This window comes from Megalops cyprinoides, chromosome 14 (assembly GCF_013368585.1).
Source record: "Megalops cyprinoides isolate fMegCyp1 chromosome 14, fMegCyp1.pri, whole genome shotgun sequence".
NCBI lineage: Eukaryota > Metazoa > Chordata > Actinopteri > Elopiformes > Megalopidae > Megalops > Megalops cyprinoides.
The window spans coordinates 18,120,172-18,145,116 of NC_050596.1; the positions used below are offsets into that span (position 1 = coordinate 18,120,172).

At 45.3% G+C, this 24,945-nt stretch overlaps 1 protein-coding gene across 1 annotated transcript; it reads right to left on the minus strand.

The window, feature by feature from the left end:
• Nucleotides 1–973: 973 nt before the first annotated feature.
• Nucleotides 974–24,491, minus strand: LOC118788924 (myc box-dependent-interacting protein 1-like). The gene is made up of 15 exons (XM_036545137.1): nucleotides 24,270–24,491; nucleotides 17,306–17,386; nucleotides 16,783–16,837; nucleotides 15,298–15,392; nucleotides 14,526–14,621; nucleotides 14,323–14,430; nucleotides 13,229–13,314; nucleotides 12,992–13,067; nucleotides 12,387–12,436; nucleotides 11,966–12,010; nucleotides 10,789–10,840; nucleotides 3,995–4,033; nucleotides 3,645–3,737; nucleotides 3,431–3,532; nucleotides 974–3,100 (listed from the first exon to the last, which is right to left on the minus strand). Exons 1-15 carry the CDS (start codon nucleotides 24,348–24,350, stop codon nucleotides 2,999–3,001), a joined length of 1,161 nt encoding a protein of 386 aa, XP_036401030.1. The 5' UTR covers nucleotides 24,351–24,491; the 3' UTR covers nucleotides 974–2,998.
• Between the last annotated feature and the right edge of the window lie 454 nt (nucleotides 24,492–24,945).

Here is a 24,945-nt window from a genome sequence, read left to right on the forward strand (position 1 = left end):
TCTTGACAGTGTATGTAATAGGTGAACTGATTGCTGACCCTGAATCAGCTGAAGTAAATTTTTTCATGCAATGTTTGTCGTTCAGATTGGGGTTGTGTTAGTTGATTCCAGGACAGTGCTGAGGGCCTGGCTCAGGGTCTTCAGGACCAAGGACAGTACTCCTGTGTATCTAAATGAATCCGTTCAAGTCAATGACTCCTCTCCACTTTGCCCCCTGCAGGCCAATCCACTGTCTGCAGGAAAATGCACAAAACCAACAATCCCTACCTGTTCAGTGTTTATTGGCAAAACAGAAAGGACGAACTCACAACATACAGGGCAAACGAATGAGCTCTGTGTTTCTGTGTACTCACATGTGTATATGAATGTGATTAATATAACTGAATAAACAATACTAGGACTATAACTATTACTACGACCACTGTTATTACTGCAAGTGTTGCTCCTGTCCAAATACTAGTCCATGTATGAATAATAGCACCAGTGGCACTCCCAAGTGGCTCAGGCGTTATGCTTGTCTGGAGTTCAGGCTGAGCCCTAAGGCCTAGGTTCGATCTGAGCCCAGCCAACAGTGACCATGAGCCCAGAGCGGTGGAACAAATTAGCTTCACTCACAGGACAGGGCTGGGCTCTTTGTCAGGATTTCCTTGTCTTTCCTTGCCAGGTGCCTATGAACCACTCAGGTGATGTCAACGGCACTGTGCCTACTGTCCAATCAGCTCATAGTTCACTGGAGTGCAGCATGACTTATATTGTGAAAAAGAGCCACTGGCTGCATGTAAGTGTATTGGATAACTGCATTCTTCTTGCCTTGGCACTCCCGCAGAGGTTGTCACGTTGAGATAAGCCTAACGTGCAACTGGTGATTGCAAAAAGGGTTGCGTAAATGGACAAAAGCATGAATAAAATAAAAAAAAGAATGACATCATCAGTAATGAATGTTAAAGAAAGGAGGCCCACGGCGTGAGGCTGAATCCATGTTTATTGTCACTAACAGGTCAGCTAGGACCAGAGTCAAAGGCCTTGACTCAGGCTCAGGCTTCAGAGAGGAACAGGCTAAGAACACCGGCAGGCGCCTCCACACCAACCGCGTGACACACATTGCATAGAGGATACATGGTGCATTACGTATGCCACTGACAATGTCCCTCACCAGTCACAACACCTGAGAATGCCAGGCATGCCATCTGCAGAGACAGACCTCGGCACTGGTTATGCATTCTGATTCGTATTGCGTATCCAACCACACAAAAATGACAAAACACATTATGTCTGCTCAGGTACATATGCAGTGGTTTTTCAGTATGTCTGGACAAGTTAAATGGGTGTGGTGCACACTCCAGCGTGCTGCCAGTGCCAACAGAGACAGTTTATCACTACGGAGACTAGGCTCTCTGCATTCTTTCACTTCAGTTGTGGAACCTAAGATGTTAGGTGTAACAGTAAAAGGACTAAACTTTCAATGCAAAGTACTACAGAGAGTGTCCGACATCTCTGTTATCACGAATACAGTGTCTTTGGTGCTAGCATGAGAACCAATTCCTTTGGAGTTTGAGGTGACCCCTTCCCTTGTCAGTTGGGATACTACATTCATTTGAGAACCTGAGAGGGACAGAAGAAGGCACTGTGCCATTGCTGTGTCATGACACAAATGCATGCCTACACATTCAGCAGTCCAAACTTGATGCTTATTCTGAATCACTGCCACAAGCTCTCTTAGGACCAACCAGCAACTTGGATTTCTTTTATAACATCATGCTTGCGACTGATTTCTTGAATCTCAAGGAAACAACTGTTTTTGGAATACATGAGGAAGCCCTTGGAGAAGTAAACTATTTCACTGTAGATCAGCTGCTACAGTATATGTGGAAATTTCTAAAGGTAAAAAGTGGGCATCTTTTCATTCAATTGCATACGACTAACAGTGGGTGAGTACTAGCTGGTGTTCAGTTGGAGTACCCAGCCTGGTTTCACAGGCAGAGGAGAGACAGAGAAAATGGGAACAGCTCATCAGATGGGAAGGGGGGTGAGGGGAAACTCCATACATGTCACAGAATAAATCTCTCTTCAGCCCAGAAATGAAAGCTGGCTGGGGGCCAAAATGATAGCTCACCTTCAGGGTCATGGTTTCTAATTTTCCTTTGAGGATATTTACGTGCAGCAGTCTTTGGGAGAAGGACGTCTCACATCGATGACATTAACACACCCAGGAACAAATCTGATTATCAAATGCTTACAATAAAATTCTCAATTCTGCTACAAACTAAAGTACAACAGAATGTCATGCATCTTTAAAAAACTTCTTTTTTTACCATAACATACTGTTGAAACATTCTGTTATTAAATGTCATTTATAACGTACCCATGAGTCCTTTCCCTTTTCCCTTCTCAAAAGCTTTTGTTTGGGGATGTTGACGATTTCAGATAATTACAGGAAAAAAATGACAAAAAAAATGAAAGCAACAGTAAAACCAAAAGCAGAGGGAGCGCAGGAGAGCTTCTGGAGCCCTTTGAGCTGCAGGTGTCGAAGGCTGAACATGACAAACACAGATCTGGCATCTGGTGACTTCGCTGTCATGTTACTGTGGCTGACCCCTGGGTCAGGGAGGTCAAGGGTTCAGCAATGTGGTGGAGTATCTACCAGCAACTCTAAGACGGAGCAGGATCCAATGCCTACAGTTTACATAGGATGTCGGGCTTAAGCAAGGGCAGGGTGAAATGATGTATGTGGTAATACAGCGGACACACTCTAATGCCCTAAAACCCCACCTTGAAGAAAATGAATGAAACCACAAATCAAACAGTAACATGAAATCAAACTCACCACCACCTCACAACACTCAACTCAAATCAATTAACAGGTGCACATGATGAATGCTGGGTTTGCTGCTGTTTAAGCTGATGGTGCGGTTTTTCCTGGTCTCAAATCCAACTTCCCGCCAGGCTCCTTGTGCATACGAATGGTAGGGGAAAGGAAGACAGAGTTGGGACGTCCAGCTCACAACTTCTGAGTGAAGTTCTCTGGGAACACTCCTTTGCCTTTTAGATCTTTGTTCTGATGCCAGCGGGCCTCCTGTATTCCCATCAGCCAGCCCTCGTCCTGCGGATACACAGAGAGCATGTGGCACAGCGTAACACGACCACTTAACATTACATCACATTACTGGCATTTAGCAGATGCTCTTATCCAGACCAACTCGCATAGATTACAGTTTTTTTTTTTTTTTACATGATACCCATTTATACAGCTGGATATTTACTGAGGCAATTCTGGGTAAAGTGCCTTGCCCAAGGGTACAATAGCAGTGCCCCAGCGGGGAATCAAGCTGACAACCTTTTGGTTACGACACCTGCTCTGAAGCCAATAGCCCACTGAAGCCAACAGCCCATACAGGTGAGATTGTGTCACATGACGCAGCGCTGTACTCACCTGCTCGTCTGGGTTGTCAAAGCCCAGGACCAGCACAACATCGCCAGCTTTCATTTCCAGCTCATCTGCATCATTGGCTACATAGTCATGCATGGCTTTAACCTGTTCATGGACAGAGAGCCCACACACACACACACACAGTTAGAACTGTCAAATGATGTAGTGTGATTCTGAGAATGTTATACTCGCTGGTGCAATTTTTCCTCAAACTGACTTTGTAGATAAATCCTGGGGGCATCTCTGCCTGTTCTGAAGACCCGTTGGTTGTCGCTGGAGACGCATCTGCCACCACAGCAGGGACAGAATTCTAAGTGACACAGGAAAAACAATCACATCACCTGTGGACATGTTCCAGTACCAGAGAGAGGCAGGCGAAAAGCATCACGAGACACACAAGTCCTCACTGAACCTCACCAGTTGCTCACTCCTGAGATTAAATAAACAATCAATAGATAGACAAATGCACCATTTCAATATAAAGAACAAAGATGTCCAAGTGTCATGCTCTCATGCTCTACCCATTTGTCTGTGTACAGCATGTATACCCAGCTGTGAAGCACTTACAGAGTCTGCAGAGTCCAAAGTGGATCCAACCTTGTCGTCCTGTTGGAGGAGCACAGACAGCAGCAGAGGTGAGTTCCTGCCCTGTACCTAATTCCACCACGCTGGACAAGAGCATCTCAATCACACCAGCCACACCACCCTCAAACACATCCTTCCCTGTCCCTCAATGATTCTTATCTCCGGTGGAGTCCATTATGAGAGGGGTCAACACCTCACAGGTGCTGCTTCACTGCATTCTCACAATGCAATATGACTTGCCTTACCTTACCTTAACTTACCTTACTTTTTTCCTAATACCTATATTTTACCAATTGTTGCATCTCCCGTGTAAGTATTTATGTAATATACAGTTATTATGTTCAAGTAAATAAGGAAAGAGAGCACATGTCAATATTCCCTGTACAAAAGCCCTAAGGTTTGGACAACCAAGACATCTGCAGTGAGATTTAATATTGTGACAAAATGGAGGGAAAATGAAATATTGCACTGCATATCATGGGGAGCACAAGGATTCACTCTAGGGACAGAAATGATTATTATAACGGTGCAAATGACAAAAGAGAAGTAGGACTAAAATGAAGGACACAGTCTCTGCAGCACATTAATATAGGAACTATCTAATGCAAGGCTGGAAAGAAGAGAAATCATGACCATCAGTGGAGACAGGCCTGAAAGCTCACTACAGGGTTAGGTAGCCACCTAACAGAGAAACTCTCACTACAGAGCGGGAAACAGAGCAACATCCTGACACGACAGATCATGATGGTGTATTTCTCATTCTCAGTCCGAATAGGCCTTAAACACTGTTACACATTGCTAACTAACACGCCACCCTCAGGTACAAAGCTACTGTGGTTGTAGATTTAATTGTAAGGCCTTCAGCTGCAACATATGCACAGTAGCTAGGCCAATGTCAGTTATATCTAGAATTACGTTGTTCATGACTACAGTGTTCATGTCTGAACTGCGCACGAGCAATGCAATTGCAAATGAAATGGAAACTGGAAATAACTGACTTGCATAACTATTATGGAGAACTTGCAAATAACTATTTCCATTACAAAATGTTTTCTCTTTGTGCACCTTCATCTTCCCACAATTTTTTACCATTTTTATTGTTTCCTGGTTGATTTTTACAATTATACATTCAAAAACTAGGGATGATAAGGCTTCTTCACAGGTTCACCATTCTTCACCACTCTACCCACTTGATTACTGCTACCATCCTCCATCTACAGGTACCTCTCCCTCTACACAGCTAGCTACCCCTCTACCTACTCCTCTACCTCCTATATCCCTATATCCTAGTAAACTTACAGTCTGGAGCTCATCCCCACTCCCTGCACCATCCTCCCACTGCGGCTGCTCAGCGTCTGCCGAGCCCGTCTGCGCAGGTGCAGTCTGCTCATCTGCCCACCCAGCCTGGCCTCCACTGTCGTCCCCGCCTTCCTGGCTTTCTGCGGCAGCCTCCTCTTCCAACCCTCCCTGCCCCCCATCATCGTCCCAGCCCTGCTGCGCAGTTTGGGCCCCATCATCATCCCAGCCCTGCTGCGCAGTTTGGGCCCCATCATCGTCCCAGCCCTGCTGCGCAGCTTGGGCACCATCATCGTCCCAGCCCTGCTGCGCAGTTTGGGCACCATCATCATCCCAGCCCTGCTGCGCAGTTTGGGCCCCATCATCATCCCAACCCTCCTGTTCATCATCGTCCCACTGCTGTTGCTCCTCTGCGGGGGTTTCCTCAGGCTGGGAGTGGGCAGTTCAGGTATGATGAAGGTCAATGTGAGGGGTCAGAGGTGAAAGGGCAGAGGGGCCAAAACACAAATGGATGTAAAACGAGGTGAGCGCTGTGTGCAGCTTTAATGTTTACAGGCCGGCACAATCACAATAACATCGCCGTGTTTTATATTTTTCGGGAAACACTTCGCTGCCATGCCCTCAGGCACAGGAGTGCTGGATCACAGACTGACCTGGGGCCTGTAAGCTCTAAAGGCACAAGCCCTTCGGGCCTGTTTGAGCACACCCAGAGAACAAGCCCAGGGCGAACAGCTACACAGCTCAAATGTTCCCATAAAGGTTCAACAACACAGATGTGAAATCAAGAGGATCCCTCTGGGGTTAATGAGTTTCTGTAACTGTAACTGCAATAAAGGTGCAGAAAGGCCTATGCAGAACCTAATGATTTCACCAGAGGAAAGGGAAGGAAGAACCACAGTGACAGGATGACTTAAAGAGAAAGAAAGGGGATGGATGGATGGAAGATGGATGTGCAAATTTGCCCTGGGCACCTGGGGCTGCCATAGCATAGGCGAGGATATCAGTGTATAGCTTGGTATTTTTTATCTGACAAGTCATGGTGTAGTTTAGGGAGATTAGGTTACAGTGGGGTGTCAGAATGTAATGGCTGTTTGGTTGAGGGGAGAAGTGGACAGGTCTGGGCAGTCCGGACATACAGTCACACAGCATTCTGAAGCAGTACAACTTATCCTGTCAGAGAGTGCAACATACTGCCCACTCTGCTGACCTGTAATGCATTCACCAGTGGGAGCTAACATACAGCAAAGGGTTAACAGAACTGGACTGAAAAGGAGACAGCGACATAGCTCAGTCCTGAGAAACTCAGAGGCCAACTGGCGTGACTACTATGACGTGATCTCAAACGAGCATTAAAAAACCAGGGTCTGCTTACCTCCCACGTATCCCACGACAACGCCTTCCGCGAGGCAGCAAGAACGAGAGATCAACTGATAAATGGCAGGAGAGTGGCACACACCATGATGACAACCGTCAGGAAAACACCTGGCAGAACCAGGCCCGTGCAGTCTCTATTTGGTATGCCTCTCTTAAAAATTATACACACGGATCAATAGCATTTGCCTTGATTGGCAAAGTGATTTCTTTCTTTCTGAGGAGCTGTAAGGCCTTTATAGTCATGGGTCATCTACACAGATGAGCGGCATTGTTTCATTGGACAGAACACGTCATGAGTGTCCACGGAGAGATGGTGGTGCTGAGGCAAACGGCCAGGCAGAGAGGTGAGTGGGAGCAGAAAACTGAAATATTTCAACTTTCGCATGTCACTTACTGCCTGGCTAATCAACTGTGCCAACTCTTTTTATTAACATCCAGTTAAAATAAGCTGGGCTCTTTTCGAAGAAAAATCTGCTTGTTGAGTGTTTCGTTTCTGATGTACGATGTGATTAGTCATCTGAAATATGTCTTCATAAATTACTAGAATGGAAAAAAGCCATTCACATGAAAATTTTCTGCCGCAATTACTAATTAAGATGGCAATTAATTAATTGAGAGCCCACTGTTTTCCTACCAATGCCATTGTAGAGAGTGTCTCCATGCACACACAAAGCCAATACTGGATTCTGTGCTGCTGAAGAGTGACCCATTGACTATTTTTACACATGAAAACATAAGGCCTGAACCGGAGCGACTGTGCTGTTAGTGTATCACCCACATGCAGTAAGCCCAGGTATTGACACAATGAACCTGAAATGTATTTGTGTACCACCTGCTACAGACTAAACTAGACCACAAGACTAGAGCAGGAAAAAAAAGAAAAGAAGCTGTTGGGATTCAACCTGTAGCCAAAGGTTGTGACCTGAGGCCGGTTGTCACTGTCCTGGTGTTCCACTCTGGTGTTCACCCAGACTGGCATTTCATCTGATAAATCTCCCCCCTGCTTAAGCGCTCCGATCCATTTAGAGCTGAGCTTCTTGGCTACCACCTGCACCCACCTATATCGTGTTTGTTTGTAAATAAATGAGCATGAAGCTGGCCAGATTTGTGCGGTTGTTCGCTGTCTTACAGTAGAGAAGAACATCCTGTGTTTCCCATGTATGGCTTTTGCGTGTGTTGTATTCTGCCTCACTTGTAAGTCGTTTTAGATTAAAAAATGCCAAATGAATAAATGTAAATGTAAATGTAAATGCAAATGTTTGTTATTCCTGTCTTGGAACATGGCTAATGATACTGAATGTATGCAGATCAGGCACACCGCACAGGGGGTAAGATACTGTTTTCTGTGATACTGTGTGAACTATAACCCATCAGAATACTGCGGGACTATCTACCTGAGGGAAAGACCAGAAAAGGGTTATTTTAGACAGGACAAATAAGGCTATTTGTGCCTGTCTCAGCAGGGCTCCACCCCAATATTCTGGGGTTGGCTTAAACACCCTTGGGTCATTTTGATTTTGAAATGCCTCTGGTTCCTCTGGTTAGGTGTAGCTAACCTAAAACTAAAGCAGATCAGTGGTTCTGGAAACACATCTCAGGTTGGTTAGTAGTGCACAAAGGAGCCCATGGATTTCACAGTCTTGTCGATGACATTTCTAGCACCTGTCTGTCTGGCTAGTCCAGAATTGTGAAAGGCCTCCTGGTCACTAGGGGGAGACACCAACCTGGGAGGACGGGGAGTGAGCTGTGCTCCCCGGGCTCACGGCTGGCATCAGCGCATCCAGATCCATCCCCAGCAGATTGCCCTCCGCTGGGGGCTCATACTGCCACGACAGGGAGAGAAGCTGCTGATTACTGGAGCGCATGGGGCGGAGGCAGGGGCGGGGTCCAGGGGAGGGGGCACGGACTGGGGGGGAGAAGCAGGACCATGAACCACGATACCCAAAAGTTTCAGTGGTGAGACGCATGAGGGTGAGTAATTATGAGAGGATATTCAAAGGGGAAGGCCAGAGGAAGAGATTATGGGAGTAGGTAATCAGACAAGGTTATGGGCTGGTGATGGGAGGGGAAAGGGGTTATGGGGGGTGAGACAGTGGGAAAGGGGTTAAGTAGGGTGATGAAGCTGGTGTAGGAAAAGAGCGTAGTGGATCGACACTGTGCTTTTCAGAGGAATGAAAGTTTGGTATGCACAGGATGGAGGGGGGGGGGGGGGGGGTTATTCTCTGACCTGTGACGTATTTCTGTTGGAAGCATCCTCAAACAGGCCAATGATGTGTTCCTGTCTGAAGTCTTTGGATGGGGATACTCTGGGTGGTGGGGGCACTGGCGGCCCAGGTCTCATCTGCGGGGTTCATGAGTGTGCACATGCGTGTCAGCAGCGAGGGAGAAACACACAGCACACGGTTAGTGTAACACACGTCAGCGTGGGACAGGAGAGTGCCTTCCACACCCTACCAGCAGCCATAAAGTTGTCCACAACCTCTTGCCTGCAGTTCCATGTTTTAGGCAAGTAAGGGCTTGTTAACCCAAATACATTAATCAGGCTGTTAGATAACTTGACAGTTGTACAGTCAAACACATTGTCATGCTGGGCAACTGTCACGCTAGGCAGTAGTGACCTCATGTTTCCTCCTACCTCTAAACCCCAAGTGTCTACAAACTTGTGTGTTGAAACTCGAAACACTGCTTTTATTTCTCTTAAGAGGCAGTAACGAAGTGTGTGTGTGTTTGTTTGAAATGTGTAAGAATACGAGTGTGGCCCTAGTTGACCCTTCTCTCACAACCTCCATTCACACTTTGTTTCACACACTTTCACAGCCTTTCTTTGGGATGTCTTCACTTCAGTGTGGAAGGGGCGCACCTGAATCCTAGCCAGCACCAAGCCAGCTTTTTCAAGACGCTTTTCAGTGCCTCTTATGTGGTTTAGTTATTTCTCTCAGTCAGCTGTGTTGCAGTGTGAACACAGCTGGAAACTGGTTGCCGTTTGTATCAGGTGGGCACTGGTACATAAAACTATGCATTGCCACAGGTAAGAATTTGTTGTATGTTTTCGTACTTCCTGCTTGCTACGAATCCATCCCATTTTCGTGGCTAACACAATGCTTACAATCACAGCGCCGATGGCCTGTTGGGTTTGGATTACAGGTTCACACAGCCTCCTACTCCTCTGTAACACACTGTAAGAAATCCTTGCATTTCTTGCACTCATAATAAATCAGCTGCTATCGTAGTAAGGTAAATCCACGAACATCATAAAATAACATTGGGTTAACCCTCTCATGTCAGCCAACACAAAATTCATAAGTATCAAAAAGGAAATCTAATATTATATTTACCCTTCCCTAGGTTAAAATAAGATTTTTTTGTTTGTGTGGTTGATTCATGTTTTTTTTTCACTGCAGCAGTTACATATATTACTCAAAACAGCATCTGCTGGATACCATAAGGAAAGGCTTGCTTCAAAAGGCTGCCAACGTTAACAATACAGTTTAAAGAGTTTAAAGAGACTGCACACAGCAAAAAATCAAGTCCTTGTAAATAAGATTTTAATATCAGACACACAAATGTGCAAACTGCACATGAAAGATGGCTATGCCTAGTTCAATGAGAATGGAACCACTCAGGTAATCTGACAGCATTTAGGCAGCATCAGCCTCTGCTGTCAGAGATGACCAGAGGGTAAAGCCTGCTTTGTAAAGCTGGTAAATCCCCAGAAAGTCTGGTGTTGTCTGGCATAAAAAGGGGCTTTAGATACCTGACCAGCACCAGGGATATCCACGTGGAAGCGACTCTTCCTTTTTCCAGACACAAAAGCCTCAAACCCTCTCTTTAGAGACACACAAACCCCAAACTCCCCACCTTTCCAGACACACAGATCTTAAACTCTCTATCTTTAGAGACCCAACTCTCCCACCTGACTGACATCTGAAACATCTTTAGGAACAAACTCTCCATCTTTAGGGATCCACAAACCTCAAACTCTCCATCTTAACAGACACGCAAACCTCAAACAGCATCCTCCAGCACTGGACCATGTAGAGGAAGAAAAAACAGCACAGTGCAGAAACCGTCCGCTGTGTACTGCCTCGTCCTCTTGGGAACATTACCTTGGATGGAGACTTGGGAATGGATGATCTGTGGTTGGTGCCATCCTGATCGCTGCAAGAATGAAGGAGATGGACAAAAGATGCAATAATTGACACCTGCTTTGAGGCACATTCTGACTCAATGCTCCATCCAGGCTTGCATGACCTCACACACATCAGAGTGCAGTGGGGGGGGGGGGGGGGGGGGGCAAAGAAAACACACCCAGAGCATCAGGCAGGAGAGAGTGCAATACAAACTCATTTGCAACTCACGCTGCCAGGCCAGCTCACTCACAGCACATTGCATGCATTTTCTTATCCATGCAAATGGACTCTCAACATGCCTGCCGATGTTACAACTCAGATTCCAACCCACCAGTCACCATGCAGACACACGCACCACTAGAGGTCTTCACGAATCTCAACCTGAATGCAAAACCAAACCAAATCTGCCATATACAGATTTTCAGATCAGACATTGTAACAGGTTGGGTCAGGGTCAGGTCTGAAAATGGCTCTTTAATATGTATGATGTGGTACATAGAGACATACTAAAGTCGTCTTTCCACCTAATTTACGTTAGCAGCAATTTTTTTTGCCCCTTTTGGATCATTTAAGAAATTATTTATGTAGTTAATTTGAATCTTCGCAAATAATGTTTCCATTCTGTTAGTTTAGAAATTTATCTGATGTATTGTGCATATATAATAGACTAGTCTATATTTGATTCTAACTTTCTGCAAGTATTTTATATACATTTAATCTATTTATCTGTCAGATATTTCTTTTCATAAAAAAGAAATAAAGTTAGTATTCATCAAAAGTACTCACCACTCAGGCTGTTTTTAAAAGCATTTTGACCAGTATTTTAACACTGCAATATCCCTCTTACTTTCCAACATATGGGTTAATATGAAGTGTCAAAATGCTTCTGCTTATCATCAGCTAATTAACCAACAGAGGAATTATACAGGGTTCTATAAGACTTGGTACATATATATATTTTTGCCTTGTGTAGGGTCGTGTCTTGTATGTAATGCTTAGTTCTGGTCCAGGTCCACCGTAAGCATTTGGCCTCCTGAAGACCTCTAGCAATAAACTCAGCCAGCATCACCCAAAGCCTCCTCAGTGGCACAGCAGAGACACCCAGCATGCATGAGTAAGCAGCAAACCCCCGCCTGCAGTGATGTGACTGTACCTCTTCACTGATCCGGCTGTCTTCGTACCCTGTTTACCTGCCTTTCTGTGGGGACGGGGGGTTCATTTACTCTAAAGCTTTCACAAACTCACACCTAAAGGACGCTGCCTTTCTGACGCAGCACATAGAAGTGGATTAACGCCATGAGAAATAGTCCTGTTTTACTGGTATACATTAATGAGTATCCTACATTACGAGGACAGAGGCGACATGGCTAGCTGTGGCATCAACAAAAATAGTATTAAGACTTGTAAACAATCAGATAAAGTGCCACATATTAACATTGCATAATTAGATTTAATTTAATGCAGTAGCCTTGGGGCAAGTATTGAATGGCAAGACTTATAATGGCTGAATGCTAGATAACCAGGTATAGATCTGGCAATGAGCATTCACACCTGCTACAGTCTCAGCGACTCACCTGTTCTGTTCTTCTAGTTTGGTCATGACATCGTTCAGGTTCTGGCTCAGCTGAAAACAGACAGAATTCTCAGTGAGCTCACACAGCACCACTAGGAAAACCTCAGAGCACCCCAACCTGAGCAACGTTTTTGGTCTGAAATTGTAATAGGTTGGTCAGGTTGTGCTGGGGTCAAGTGGGAAAATCTCTAATTTATGTTTTTAGTGCAAGCACGTGCAAGACCATGTAGAGTAAAACAGTATTACTGTGATTATGTCTCTAAAGATGTCTTTAGTAATGATTAAAGAAAACCTGACAGTAGACAGGAAATACTGTGGAAATAAACCAGCACATAGAACCCACCTCTATGGAGGGGAAGACATTTATTTCACTTGTTAATATAGACTAGAACAAAAGTTGCTGTTGTACAATAAAACCTGCCTTGGGCCAAGCTTAGGTCAGGTGTAATTATTTTGATCTGTGAAGAACTGTATTGGCTGATTCATGTGAAATAATGTCCATTAGGGTTTGCCAGGAGACTTTATGTAATACCTATTCTTCCATGGATCACTCAGCTGTCCGTCAGATCAATACTTGACTAATAATGGGAGACAAGACTCTCTCACCTTTCCCATCTCTCTGTGGAACTTCTCCGACAGGCCCGCCACACTCTGGAATGTGTTGACATAAAAGCCAACACGACTGTGGAGAGAGTGGAAGAGGATGAAGAGATGTAGAGGCAGGAGGGAGAGAGGGAGGGATAGAGAAAGAAAGAGATTAAACGTAAAACATAATCACATGTTTCACCACTGCCTCGCCACCCCTCTCTGGATCTCCCTCCCCTCTGAGGTTGTGGGGCTCACCTGTTCCACAGTGATGGAAGCTCCTCCTGCAGATCCACATTAATCTCTTCAAACACCTTCTGAGCTCTTCCCAATTCCTCCTCTGCCTTCACATGCACACACACACACACAAACATATGCACAGACACACATGCGCGCACATGGACAGACACATACACGTATACATGGACACACAAATGTGCTCATGAGCAAAGGCAAAGAACTACAGCAGAAAATTCAATTTAAAAGTTGAATGACATAACCAGATATGGAATGTTTAAATGGTTACACTGCTGATCTGTAACAAACCGTCCAGACAGTACAGTCAGCATGCAGCACAAATCCCAAATACAAAATTACTCCTTCTGCAGGATCATTACATAAAATGTTACAACATGAACTCTCATTTCCATGACAAAGACAAAGCTACAAAGGGGGCGAGGGTTGTGTCTACTGGAGCCACATAGATGCAGCTGGAACTCAGTTAGGAGTGAGGGCATGCTTCAGGTCACAGTCACCTGGGATCTTGACAGGTTAGTCTGAGCGACATGATGCGCCGAGATTATTCCCTGGGCCCACACAGGGGCTGCCTTCTCCAGGAGCGCGACCGACTGGCCATGCACACACAGATAGACAGAGAGAGAGGAGCAAGACAAACACACAGAGTTATCAGACTCATTCACACAGACAAACACATTCAAAGTGCATTTTAAGGGTCAGTTTTCATTCACAAGCCAAGACCTTCCTGAGCACAAAGAATACCAAGAAAGAGACATTCAGATCCACTCTCTGGATGCAGTGAGACGTGGTTATCTGCAGCTGCTGGTTAATTACACACACATTCTCATATTTGAAATGTGAGTAAAGACACCATGCATCAGCCAACTCTGAATCAGCCCTGCTGGGACAATGAAGTCATTAGTCACAGATTCATAAGAGTGGGACCGTTGTTTCTCCACAAACCTTATGGATGTGTTTGAACAATAGCCTGGTTCTCACATCATGGTGTGTTAAATGAGCCAAAGATATGGGTCTCAAATAAAAAGACCACCTTTTTGAATTAATTCAGGGCTGACACAGGTTAGGAGATTATGCATGTTGGGGAGGTAAGTTACCTTGGCCATCTTAACCTCGTCCTTTTTCTTCCCCTTCTGTAGGGAGGAAAAGTGATGTCTCGCGCTGTCATAATCCACCAGCTTCCTGTCGCGCTTCGCAATGCGTGCCTGCAGGGGGAGTCAGAGAGCAACACAGTCCCGATGGCTCAAGAACAGAGGTGAAGACGTAGAACTACAGCTATGAACATATAACCAACCAGTACCTTAATATCTGGGAATTGAGCCAGGTATGTATCCATTGAGATCATGGCATGGTCCACCAGTTTCTGATGGAAGTCTATCCACAGAAAGTCGGTGTCCTGCAGTGCAGACAGTGTTACCACAGTCAACCAAGACTGAAACGCACCCAGCCAGAGAGAAAAGCAGGTACACTCAAATGAATGCACGCACACGCACAGACTCGGCCAACCATATTCTCATCTAGTTGCAAACTTAGGACTCTGTAACTACCATAGCACAGGACACTACACAGTGAAACATATGATGGACCCCAGCTACTGTGTCTCTTCTAAAACCTTCAGTCTCTAACTCTACAGACTAAGAACTGGGGCACAAAACACATTTACCTCCAAGATAGCATCCAGCTCCTTCTCTAACATCTCCTTCAGAGTCAGAAGAATAAGGAGAGAATGAAGGGCACACGGTGCATGCAGTGATGAGAGAGCACAGCGTGTGCGTGAGAGACGGAGAGAGAGAGAGAGTGAGCATGTGAGACAGAGGGATGGATGGAGAAATGGATACGGAACGGATCTGGTAGGATGGTGACGGAGAACGCAGGTGGGAAGAAAGGCAAAAGAACAACTCCAATTCTAATTCTTCTTCCATGCCTACTTCCTGTTTGGCTCACAGACATGCACACGGATAGTTCCATTCACAAATAGTCCAAGCAACACACTCTTCACTAAGCATTAAAGTGGTTATCAGTAAAGTCAAACTTGGTCAAAGGAGCCTGACAGTACTAATAGCAATGATGACCTCTGCTATGGAGTCCACCTCCTCCTTGCCATACCACTCTGGCTCGTACATGTCTGCCAGGCAATCCTGTAGGCGTCTGGAGGATTCGTGCATTGCTGTGGGGAAAGGGACAAGTGCATGACTAGGAGAGCTGGACTGCCACACAATATAGATATTGACATCGACAACAGTGTAGCACAGTGGAAAGGAGCAGGGCTCATGACTGAAAGGTTGCTGGTTCGACTCCCCACTGGGACACTGCAGTTGTACCCTTGGGGAAAGTACTTAACCCACAATTCCCTGAGTAAATATGCAGCTGTATAAATGGGTGACATGTCAAAACTGCAGCCTGTCTAAGTCACTCTGGACAAGGGCATTTGCTAAATGATTACAATGTAATGATATATTGAAATATCTGATATTAACAGATCTAATGCATTGCTTTGTTGTGTCACGCTGACACCTATGGGCCTAAACAGTACAAAATCACCAATTCAGTCCCACAATGTGCACAGAACAAGGCAAGAAACAGCTAACAATGATGAGACTGGTGTGATGATGGTGTGACCAGCCACTGGCAAATCACACTGCAGAGTCCCAGTGCATGCAATGGGAGAGCTATTCTAATAATACTGATTGCCACAGCATTATCTGAAACTTGCCAACTCCTGGGTAGCAACTGCAAAATTGGCCCTATTTAAGTTCAGCTGTCTCTGCCAGGAATTCCCAGTAGAGAACTGGTGGTATTGACACAAACAGTAACACATTCATCTGGAGATGGTTGCCATCATTATCTTAATGACAGGAACTTGATCAAAGTCATATCAACTAAGGAAGACTGCAAAACTACCAGTATGTATGATGTAGGCTAATACATTAGTGTTAGCTCACATGCACAGTTTGAAATGGTTTCAATCTGTGTGTTTTGCTCTAAGGATTTGCTTTGAAGTCAGGAAATATGTACAATACAGAACAAAACATAAAAGCTTCTTTTTGAACTGTGTTTAAACTGGGACTGTGTTTCTTTCCATGGTATAGAAAAATGATGCACCAGTTCACTTTGTTTTGTAATTTGTTGCAAGTGAAACATTGGAGTAAAACATTCTTTGGCTTAGGAACCCAGGAAAGTAACTGCTATCCTGCCCCTTGACAGCAGCCTTCACTGAATAAATTATTTCGCAATATAAAAGTACACCAGGGACTGCAAGGCAGGACAAGTACCAGAAATGTTGTAAACTGTGATTATGCATCCTGCAACCCCAATTCAAGACTAAAGGGAGTGAGAGCCCTAATGTCATAGGCACAGCAGTGGCTGTTATGCATGAGCACAGACCAAATGTTTGCCTGTCACATTTATGTCCTGCAAAGAGGTAATCAGGGCTTCCTGAGACACCAGGGACAGACCAATCAGTGCTGGCCAGACACACAGAAAAGCAGAGTTATGTGCATTTGGAAACACACAGGAACAGAAACTTGTCACCAAGTATATCACTAAGCACAGTATACCTTTGACAGCTGCCAGGTAGGCCTTCAGGTCCTTCTGCAATTTGGTGCCCTCTGCCTGGAGAAAGAAACCATGAGATACTGCTGAGACTCAGGGACAGACCGGTGTGAAGGAGAAGGTCTGTGCAAAGAAGTGAGCTCTGCAAAAAAGAGGGAGGTCTGTAGGAGAAGAAGAGGTCTATAAGGGAGGGATGTTTGTGAGAAACTGGGAGAATTAGTGAGAGAGGTGGTCTATCATGGAAGGGGAGAGTGATTTCTGTGAAAGAGTGGGAGTTCTATACCATAGGAGAGATAGATGTCTGTGATAGAGGTCTATCCTGCAGGCGACAGGGAGGTTTAGTGATGGAGTGGGAGGTCTATAATGTAGAAGAAACGGAGGTCTCTTTGTAGCAGGGAGATCTACTGGAGAGAGCTAATTCTGTGTAAGATGAGATGTTTATGGGACAGCGAAGTAATGGGGATTCCATACAAGGGATAGGGGTCAGTAGAGGTAATGAGAGGACAGAATGAATGAAAGGATTCTCACCAGCTGCTTGTTGAAGTTTGCCACACCCTCCTCGAACATGGCATCTTTAGTCTCATCTGCTTTACCCAGCTTCTGTAGAACCTGCACCACAACACAAATCACATATAGTGAGCGTTCCAGTGCAAAATGGCTGGTGCAGGTGGGTACTACACATTAGTGATGTGAGAACCATGAAAAGGCAATACATAAATGTAATCCATTGTTGTAATTATTGAATAATTACACACTGCATCAACTAGTTAGTCACCTTCCTTACTACTGTAGTTAAACGTTTCAACAGTGGTATAACCATTTTTTTTTTTTACAAAAGGTGTCACAATTAAGCAAAAACTGTGCTTCCATGTAAATTCCATAATTTAATCCATAATCCACATAATCTCTCACTCTTTCACACACACACACGCGCGCAAACACATACAATAGCATTAAATGCATGCGCTCTAGGTAATGCGGTCTTGCGCTTCCATAAACAGCCCAGTCACTGAGTTGTGCAGTTGTTTTCATGCCAAGATACAAATTAGCACATGCCTCCCTGACATCTTCAGACCTCACACGTCCCTCAGACGTCTGGGAAATATCAGTGAGTTTCTAGGAGGAGATTTTTAAGGGCACCGTGATAATGCATGATCCACTTAACTGAACTTTAAGAGCTCCCAGTGACCCGAGGGCTGAGGTTGGTGAGAAAAGTAAACCCTTTAACTGCATGAACACACAAGCATGCCCAAGCCTGGTGAAAGAACAGGTGATTGTGCATAATCCTGCCACAAGAGGACTCTGATTATCAGGTATTACGTGGACTCTCTGTGGTCTTTACCGTAGGTGTTTTGGCAACAAGGTTTTGTGGCACATGATAAACATACACATATCAAGCAAATTTGAAACAGGTAATTGAAACTGAATAAAACTGTGAGTGAGAGTGAATGCAGGGGGATAGGGAGAAGGGACACACAGGGGTCACTGAGACCAGGCAGTCAGCCGGGCCACTCTCGCACACTGACACATCCTCACATTCACACTCTCACCCACTCTCAAATGCTCTCACACTCCCAGCACTCTCATACACTCTCACACACTATGCAGCATGTAATGTGATACTGGATTCGCATGCAGAAAAAGGGAATCTTGGAGGAAGTTGTAAGGGCATTTCATTGTCAATGTAGAACAGCAGATGATGGAAGTGGAGCAAGTGCATAAATGTGAAACAAACATGCTTAGCCTAAGGTCATGGAACATCCCAGAAATGCATTCAAGCTCACCATGAAGCACTCAAAGCAATAAATACCTTTATTTACCAGTACTCACAGCACACAGTGTGCTCTTGAGAAATTACACTCTTCCTAATGCAGCCATCTGGCCACAACACCTTACTCATGTGTGAAACCACGCCGCATCTCTTTAGATTCAAAACCCCGGGTACAGACGTCAGTACCACACTCTACACTCTATAATCAGAAAACTTCCCTCTTACGGGCGAGAATAATTGTCTTAAGTTTAGTTACGTTTTGAGTTTGAGGGAGGGAGTGAGAGAAGGACAGAGAGTCAAGGATGGAGGGAGGGAGAGAATGAAGAGGCTGGCACAGAAATAAGGAGATGAGCGCCCTCTGGCGACCTTCCCAATCCCTAAAGTGCTCTAAGCCGAGCCCGTATAACCCCTGTGTCAGCACAGGGATTTTAGGATTCCACTGTAAAACAGGCTCAGAGTGCATCACACACCTGCTCTCCAGGCGCTCCGCCGAACCACCCTGACTTTCCTCGAATTCAGATAAAAATACCACAACGTCACGCAAACTTCAAAAGCAATTAGCACAACCGCAGGAAAGAAATTAACATGGTATGTGACAATAACTTTATATAATTTTGAAATCTATTATATCACAAGCAATTTATCACAAATAATATTTGTCCATTCTCTGTTCACAGTGTATAACTTAGGGATATGACAAGGTGACCAACACTGTGCCGTCCGTGACATTGTGCCGTCCGTGACATTGTGCCGTCCGTGACATTGTGCCGTCCGTGACATTGTGCCGTCCGTGACATTGTGCCATCCGTGACACTGTGCCGTCCGTGACATTGTGCCGTCCGTGACACTGTGCCGTCCGTGACATTGTGCCATCCGTGACATTGTGCCATCCGTGACACTGTGCCGTCCGTGGTTCTGCTCGTCTCAGTAAGACACCATCATTTATGAAGAGGTTCAGCCCTACTGTATAGTGTAGAAAAACTGTGTGAGGGCAATAAGCAGAAGTGATGCAAGAAGGATGACTCTGAGTGGCTGTCGCGTGCGAAGCCAGGCAAAGGGGACGACGGTGGAGAGAGGGAGAGAGTCACAGAGAGGGAGAAGAAGGATCTGGCCAGGGATCAGAGAGCGGGAGGTCCGGCTCTTTGTTGTGTAACATGAGGTCAGGTTTTATCCAGTCACCTGTTGCAGACATATGGCTCCAACGGTCAGGCCACCTTGCCATCTAATCCAGGCCAACAGCCTCTCACCGACATTTTGAGATACAAACGTACTGCCTCCCCAGAGCCAGTGGGAAAGACTCACCTTTCCAAACTGCTTTACGCCACAGCAGGAGAAGAAGATATGTCACAGTGTATTAATCAACATCTAACTGACAGTGCCAACAACGTGTCGCTTAGGTTCCCATCCAATAAATGGCTCCAATTAAGTAATTCAGACCTGGGGTGGAACGGACCATGTGAAAGAAAGAAATAGAAACACACATGAAGGAGAATTAGTGATGGCGGGAAAGGACAGAGACTCTTGTGGCATGAGGGGAGGGAGCTAAGGAAGAACTGGAGAGGGCAAAAGCAAGCAGGTATCAAAAGAAAATCTGTGTGGGGGATGCAAAGTACATGACCTAGCTGGGCATTTGTGGACTTGCTGGATTTGACCCCTCAGGTGCAGAGTCATCTTTACCCGGAGTCTAGAGTCCCTGGTCCAATAGCACTATCTTGAGATTTATTCAGATTTAATTTAATTTGCCCAACAATTCACAGGTTCAATTAGCCAAATGTCACTGAAAATTTTCCAAACACAGGTCTCTTGAGAGGGGAAAATGCCAACTGCAGTGCCTCACGCATCCGCTCAGACGCGTACCATACCACGAGAGTCACGGGTCGGGACCTTCAGGAAGAGAGCTGCCTATGCTGGAGCGGGGGGCGGGGGACATACACACTCCTCTGGGTGTAACCCAAGCCCTGACAGCCACCCAGGGGAGGGAGCGACCCCTCAGCCACAAAATGCTCAACAGGCGGAGACAGGGTCCAATGTTTAGGAGGTTTGTGAGAAGTGTTTGCCAGCTTCCTCTGTAGGCTCTCCTTGCCAAGGTTTAAAGAATTTCTGTTGTTCCTCAGCTGAAAAACTCTCCCTTGGCATGGATCTCACTCAGGCCCCTTTCACTTGAGGCATTCGATTTCCAGCGTCTCTCCTTCTGATGTATTCTTGCAAGGTGTGAAAATTTTGTTGGGATGACATTGGGTGCCATGCAAATACAGAGCTCAAAAAGCTCATGCAAATCCCATAATTCATTGCAAATTCATTGCCAATATACAAACTACAGAGGAATCACAGCACAAATAAATTTGTTTGTATGCTTTGTCTAATAAGCAAGAAGTCTAATAATTATCTTTTTTTCTCAAACTAAACTACTTTTTCTCTTTCATAACAGTAACACGTCTTCAGGAAATTATTTGAGAAAGCAAGGGGTAATAGATTACTTCCTGTCATTAATGTGTTTTCAATGCAATTTGTCTGCAGATTCACCTCCCCTGGAGGGGGCTAAAAATCGAATGCTTCCATGATACTTGGATTTCACAGCCCCAGTATCTGCACTCTAAAGGGAAACTAAAGTGATTCTGAATGCGGTGGATATACATGAAAGGCTACTTTAAAACAATGCACTCTACCTGATTAAATCAGCACTGAACTAACTTGGTATATAAAGCTCTCCTTTCCTCTGGCTAAAATACAAATCATTATCAGCAACAGGACTCATAGGACATAAAATACCAATCAAACATTCAGTTGCTATTCCCATCTGTCTCCACCAGGGGTACCCAATGCTAATCCTGTAAAACAGAAGTCCTGTAAATTATCCAACTCTTTTTAAATGACTCACAGCTAGGAGGTGATCACTGTTAAAGTGGTATTTAATTGGCTGAATCAAGCAGTATCTGAGATCCCAGAAAAGGGGATGCAAGGCTCCCCAAGATGATCAAAACATCAACTGTGAAGCAAAAAGTGTGGCAGCCTCATACAGACAGCTTCAGAGAGTCCAAGTTGTTTGAGCATTAATGAGTGAAGAGCTGGCAAACCCCGCCCACACCTAGTAGTCACTCACTGCAATCCTCTGTCACCTGCCCCTCATCTCCCTGCCTCACGCCATTCTCAGTTACCCCATCTCTGAAGTAGCTTACACTTCCAACCTCACGAAGCATCCCACTCAAAGTCTGGGAGAGAGGATCAACACAGCTCAGATATGAGGCTCTGACCACATATGCACTCTGAAGATAACTCTGAAAATTACCTCCATCAATGACTCTGTAGGAGATAACTCTGTAATGCCTGTAGGCTACTGTATACTACTTATTTATTGGCTTAATCCTTTGATAGCGTGCTTAGAGAGAAGAATGTCTTAACGTGTATGGTTGAAACATTTACTGTTCTCACTGTAATTGCGGGAAAGCCTGTACCGCTCTCTCTGCAGTAGGTGAGCTTTCCTCTTTCAGTGCCCAGGGCTATTTCGTGTGACGGGTGTAATCCTCAACTGCACTCTGTCTGAGGCTTACATGCATCTGTTCACCCAATGGTCTTTACGGCAGGCTCTGAGGCTTTATGGATTAAGTCCCCTCCCACCTCCTACAGCAGACAGGGCTGTAGCTCTGCTGGGTGAACTGCAGGCAGAGAGGAGGACGTGTTCCTGGAGGGTAGCTGTCTCTGTGTGTTTTACTGGATCCCAGGGCCTCTGCTCACTGGTGTTCAGTTTCAGTCCAGACCCAAAAATACCCCTCCGGCTGGCGTGGCCACCACCCACACCAAGGTTCGGGGGGGATTAACCAGCAAGCCAGTGTGCGGGCTATTCATAGACATCCGCCATGTCCTGCTGAAACAGGCAGCGAGAGGACAGGTGTGGGGCCGAGAATACAGGCCAGGTCTGAACGTAGGAGGTGGCATCTGTGATGGTGGGGCGGGGAGTGGGCCATGAATGAGAAGGATCTAAACCTGAGTTTGAGTCTGTGAGTGAGGGGAAGGGTTAGAGGCATGAATGGGTCAGGATTTGAGTGACAGCTAGCTTGGGGTCTGTAATATTAAATATTCAAGCCCCCCTCCCCCATCCCTAAGGACTGCATGAATTTTTTTGACTGCGCAGTAGAGGACTGGAGCAAGCCCCAAAACACATACATCACATCAGGGGATGTGCTCCATGAACACAAGTGCGATTACTTAGTGACAAACTTGTTGCTTTACAAAAATTGAGAGCCATGCGCTGATGAGTCATAGAAAATGCGGGGGAGAGGGTGGAGGTTCTCTGACAGCTGTTCAAGTTTAATATTCTTCCACCTGGCATGGTTCCCAGCAAAGAGGAGACTGCGACCTTCCACACGGAGAGTAATCATCTTGATGATGCCGCTGCGAAGGGGGTAATGACCTGACAGACTTTTCTAGAGCCTCTGTGTCTGTCCCTCAAACCGGATTCGACCCCCCTGCGAGGGGGCATTCCGGCTTCTCCCCGCTCTGTTCTGCTATGTGCTTTCTCCTGAACACACCCAACCCTTAGCCCCAGTTCCCTCACCCTAACTCACAGAGATGCAGTGGATTCTTTCCTGAGCTCAGTCCACTCAGACAAATCCATCTGGTGTGCAACATAGGAATAAAACTGCTAAGTTATTTCAAAAGCGGTTGCAATTGCTGACAATGTGGTAAAAGTGGATGACAATGTACCCACGTACATTCTTCTTAGCTATCAGAGAGACTGACTCAAAAAGTATACTTTATCTTTGTCCTCCACGATGTCGTTTAATACGATCCCTCACTACAAAGGTTAAGGCATGTGCGACAGGATCGCTCTTATTTCTCCTGAAGTATTCAGTAGTGTGTTAACTATTTCCGGCTCCTATCCCGTTTCTCCTGTCTCTTTTTCCCGGTGACCGGGTCGGTGCATGTGGAGGCAAAAAAGCTAGAGAGAGGTAAGGAGGATCAGGACGGCCCCGTTGGATGGCTGTTTTTATTGCTTCAGGTGATAACCACACCGCTTTCGTGATCCTAGAGTTTGCCTGTGTAAACTTTATACTGGCAACACAATGACTTAATGAGACAATGGTAACTACCTTACGTCTTTTAAACGGCACACATGTTGCTAAACCCAGTACAATAAATCGCATGTACACGTGAAACTGTATCTGCTAGAGACGTTTTACGTTTGCTCCTTCACTGGTAAAAGATACTCACCGAGGAATCTACAAATGTGTCCACAAATAATCTGAGAACAAATGTATGGTGCCTGGAAGGTTATTAAGTAACGTTACCATCACAAGATGACGGACGGGAAAATAAATTCAGAATACGCGAACTAATAATTAATGTTAACAAAACTTTTTTTGTTGAATTTGAAAGTTGAATTGCAAGACATATTTTAGTGGTAACTGCATATATGCATGGGTACAATAAAAGGACAAACACAAACATTAATTACCGTTATTCAAGCTAGCTGGTGCACTGGCTATTTTTGTCAGTCCTTGCAGTATTGCTGTAATAGCTAGCTAGCTCAGTTAACATAATCGTCTTCTGTCACAAAGCTCCTAATCAGAGTGCCGACCAAACAAGGATAGCAAGCTGGGTAAACAGCAATGCCATTGCAGTAGCGCTTTGACATTACAGAAATATGCTCCCACATTTCCCACCCGTGGCGACTCTCTATACCCTAGATCTCACATAATATTGAAATAACTTCATTCCCCTCACCTTTTCTTGCGCTCGCGTTAATTTTTTCTGCACGTTGCTGGCCAGTTTCCCAGCAGTGACCCCTTTCCCCATCTCAGCCATCTTGTCTTCTTAGGGGTTTTGGAAATTCAACAATCGGATAAGAAGCGAGATATGAAAATTTCAGGGAAGACGACACAACACTGCCGAAATAAAAAAAGGACGAACACAGGGAAAGTTGCCCAGCGTGTATTCAAATGGCGATGGGGGGTAACCTTAAAGGGACACTGCGCTGTTCACAGAGCGTGTAATTCTAAGCCGTGAGGACGTCCTCTTAAAGGTACAAGGTAGCACGAATTCGTTTAGGGCACAGGAATGTTGGACTAGGGTGGAGCGATTGGTTTTTCGTTGTGTTGGATGTCCCACTAAAAGAGGCAGATGGTGACACATCACAACATCTCAAACAGAAAACTCAACATGACAATCCACGTTCGTAACAGTTAAGAACAAAACAGTGATAGCAGAAGTCTCTTAGCAGCGAGTTTTGAGAAAAATCTTAATGTCTTAGACTTAGTTAAAGACGAGGCAGTTGATACCAAGGCTAAGTGTAAACAAACTAATGAACTTGCTTTCATTACCTGTTGAAAGGAGCAAGGTCCCATGTGATTTCCACCTGTTGGCAGGACCAAGCTTGCATGCCATTATAAGTGTTTTTAAA

Bases quoted from the DNA above. Each gene is read 5' to 3' on its own strand.
- LOC118788924 (XM_036545137.1), bottom strand. From the start codon at position 24,350: ATGGCTGAGATGGGGAAAGGGGTCACTGCTGGGAAACTGGCCAGCAAC. The intron at 17,387-24,269 runs GTGAGGGGAATG...GTTGTGGTGCAG, and splicing joins TAACGCGAGCGCAAGAAAAG to GTTCTACAGAAGCTGGGTAA. The intron at 13,315-14,322 runs GTAACTTACCTC...GTGCATGTGAAG, and splicing joins ACGAGGTTAAGATGGCCAAG to GCAGAGGAGGAATTGGGAAG.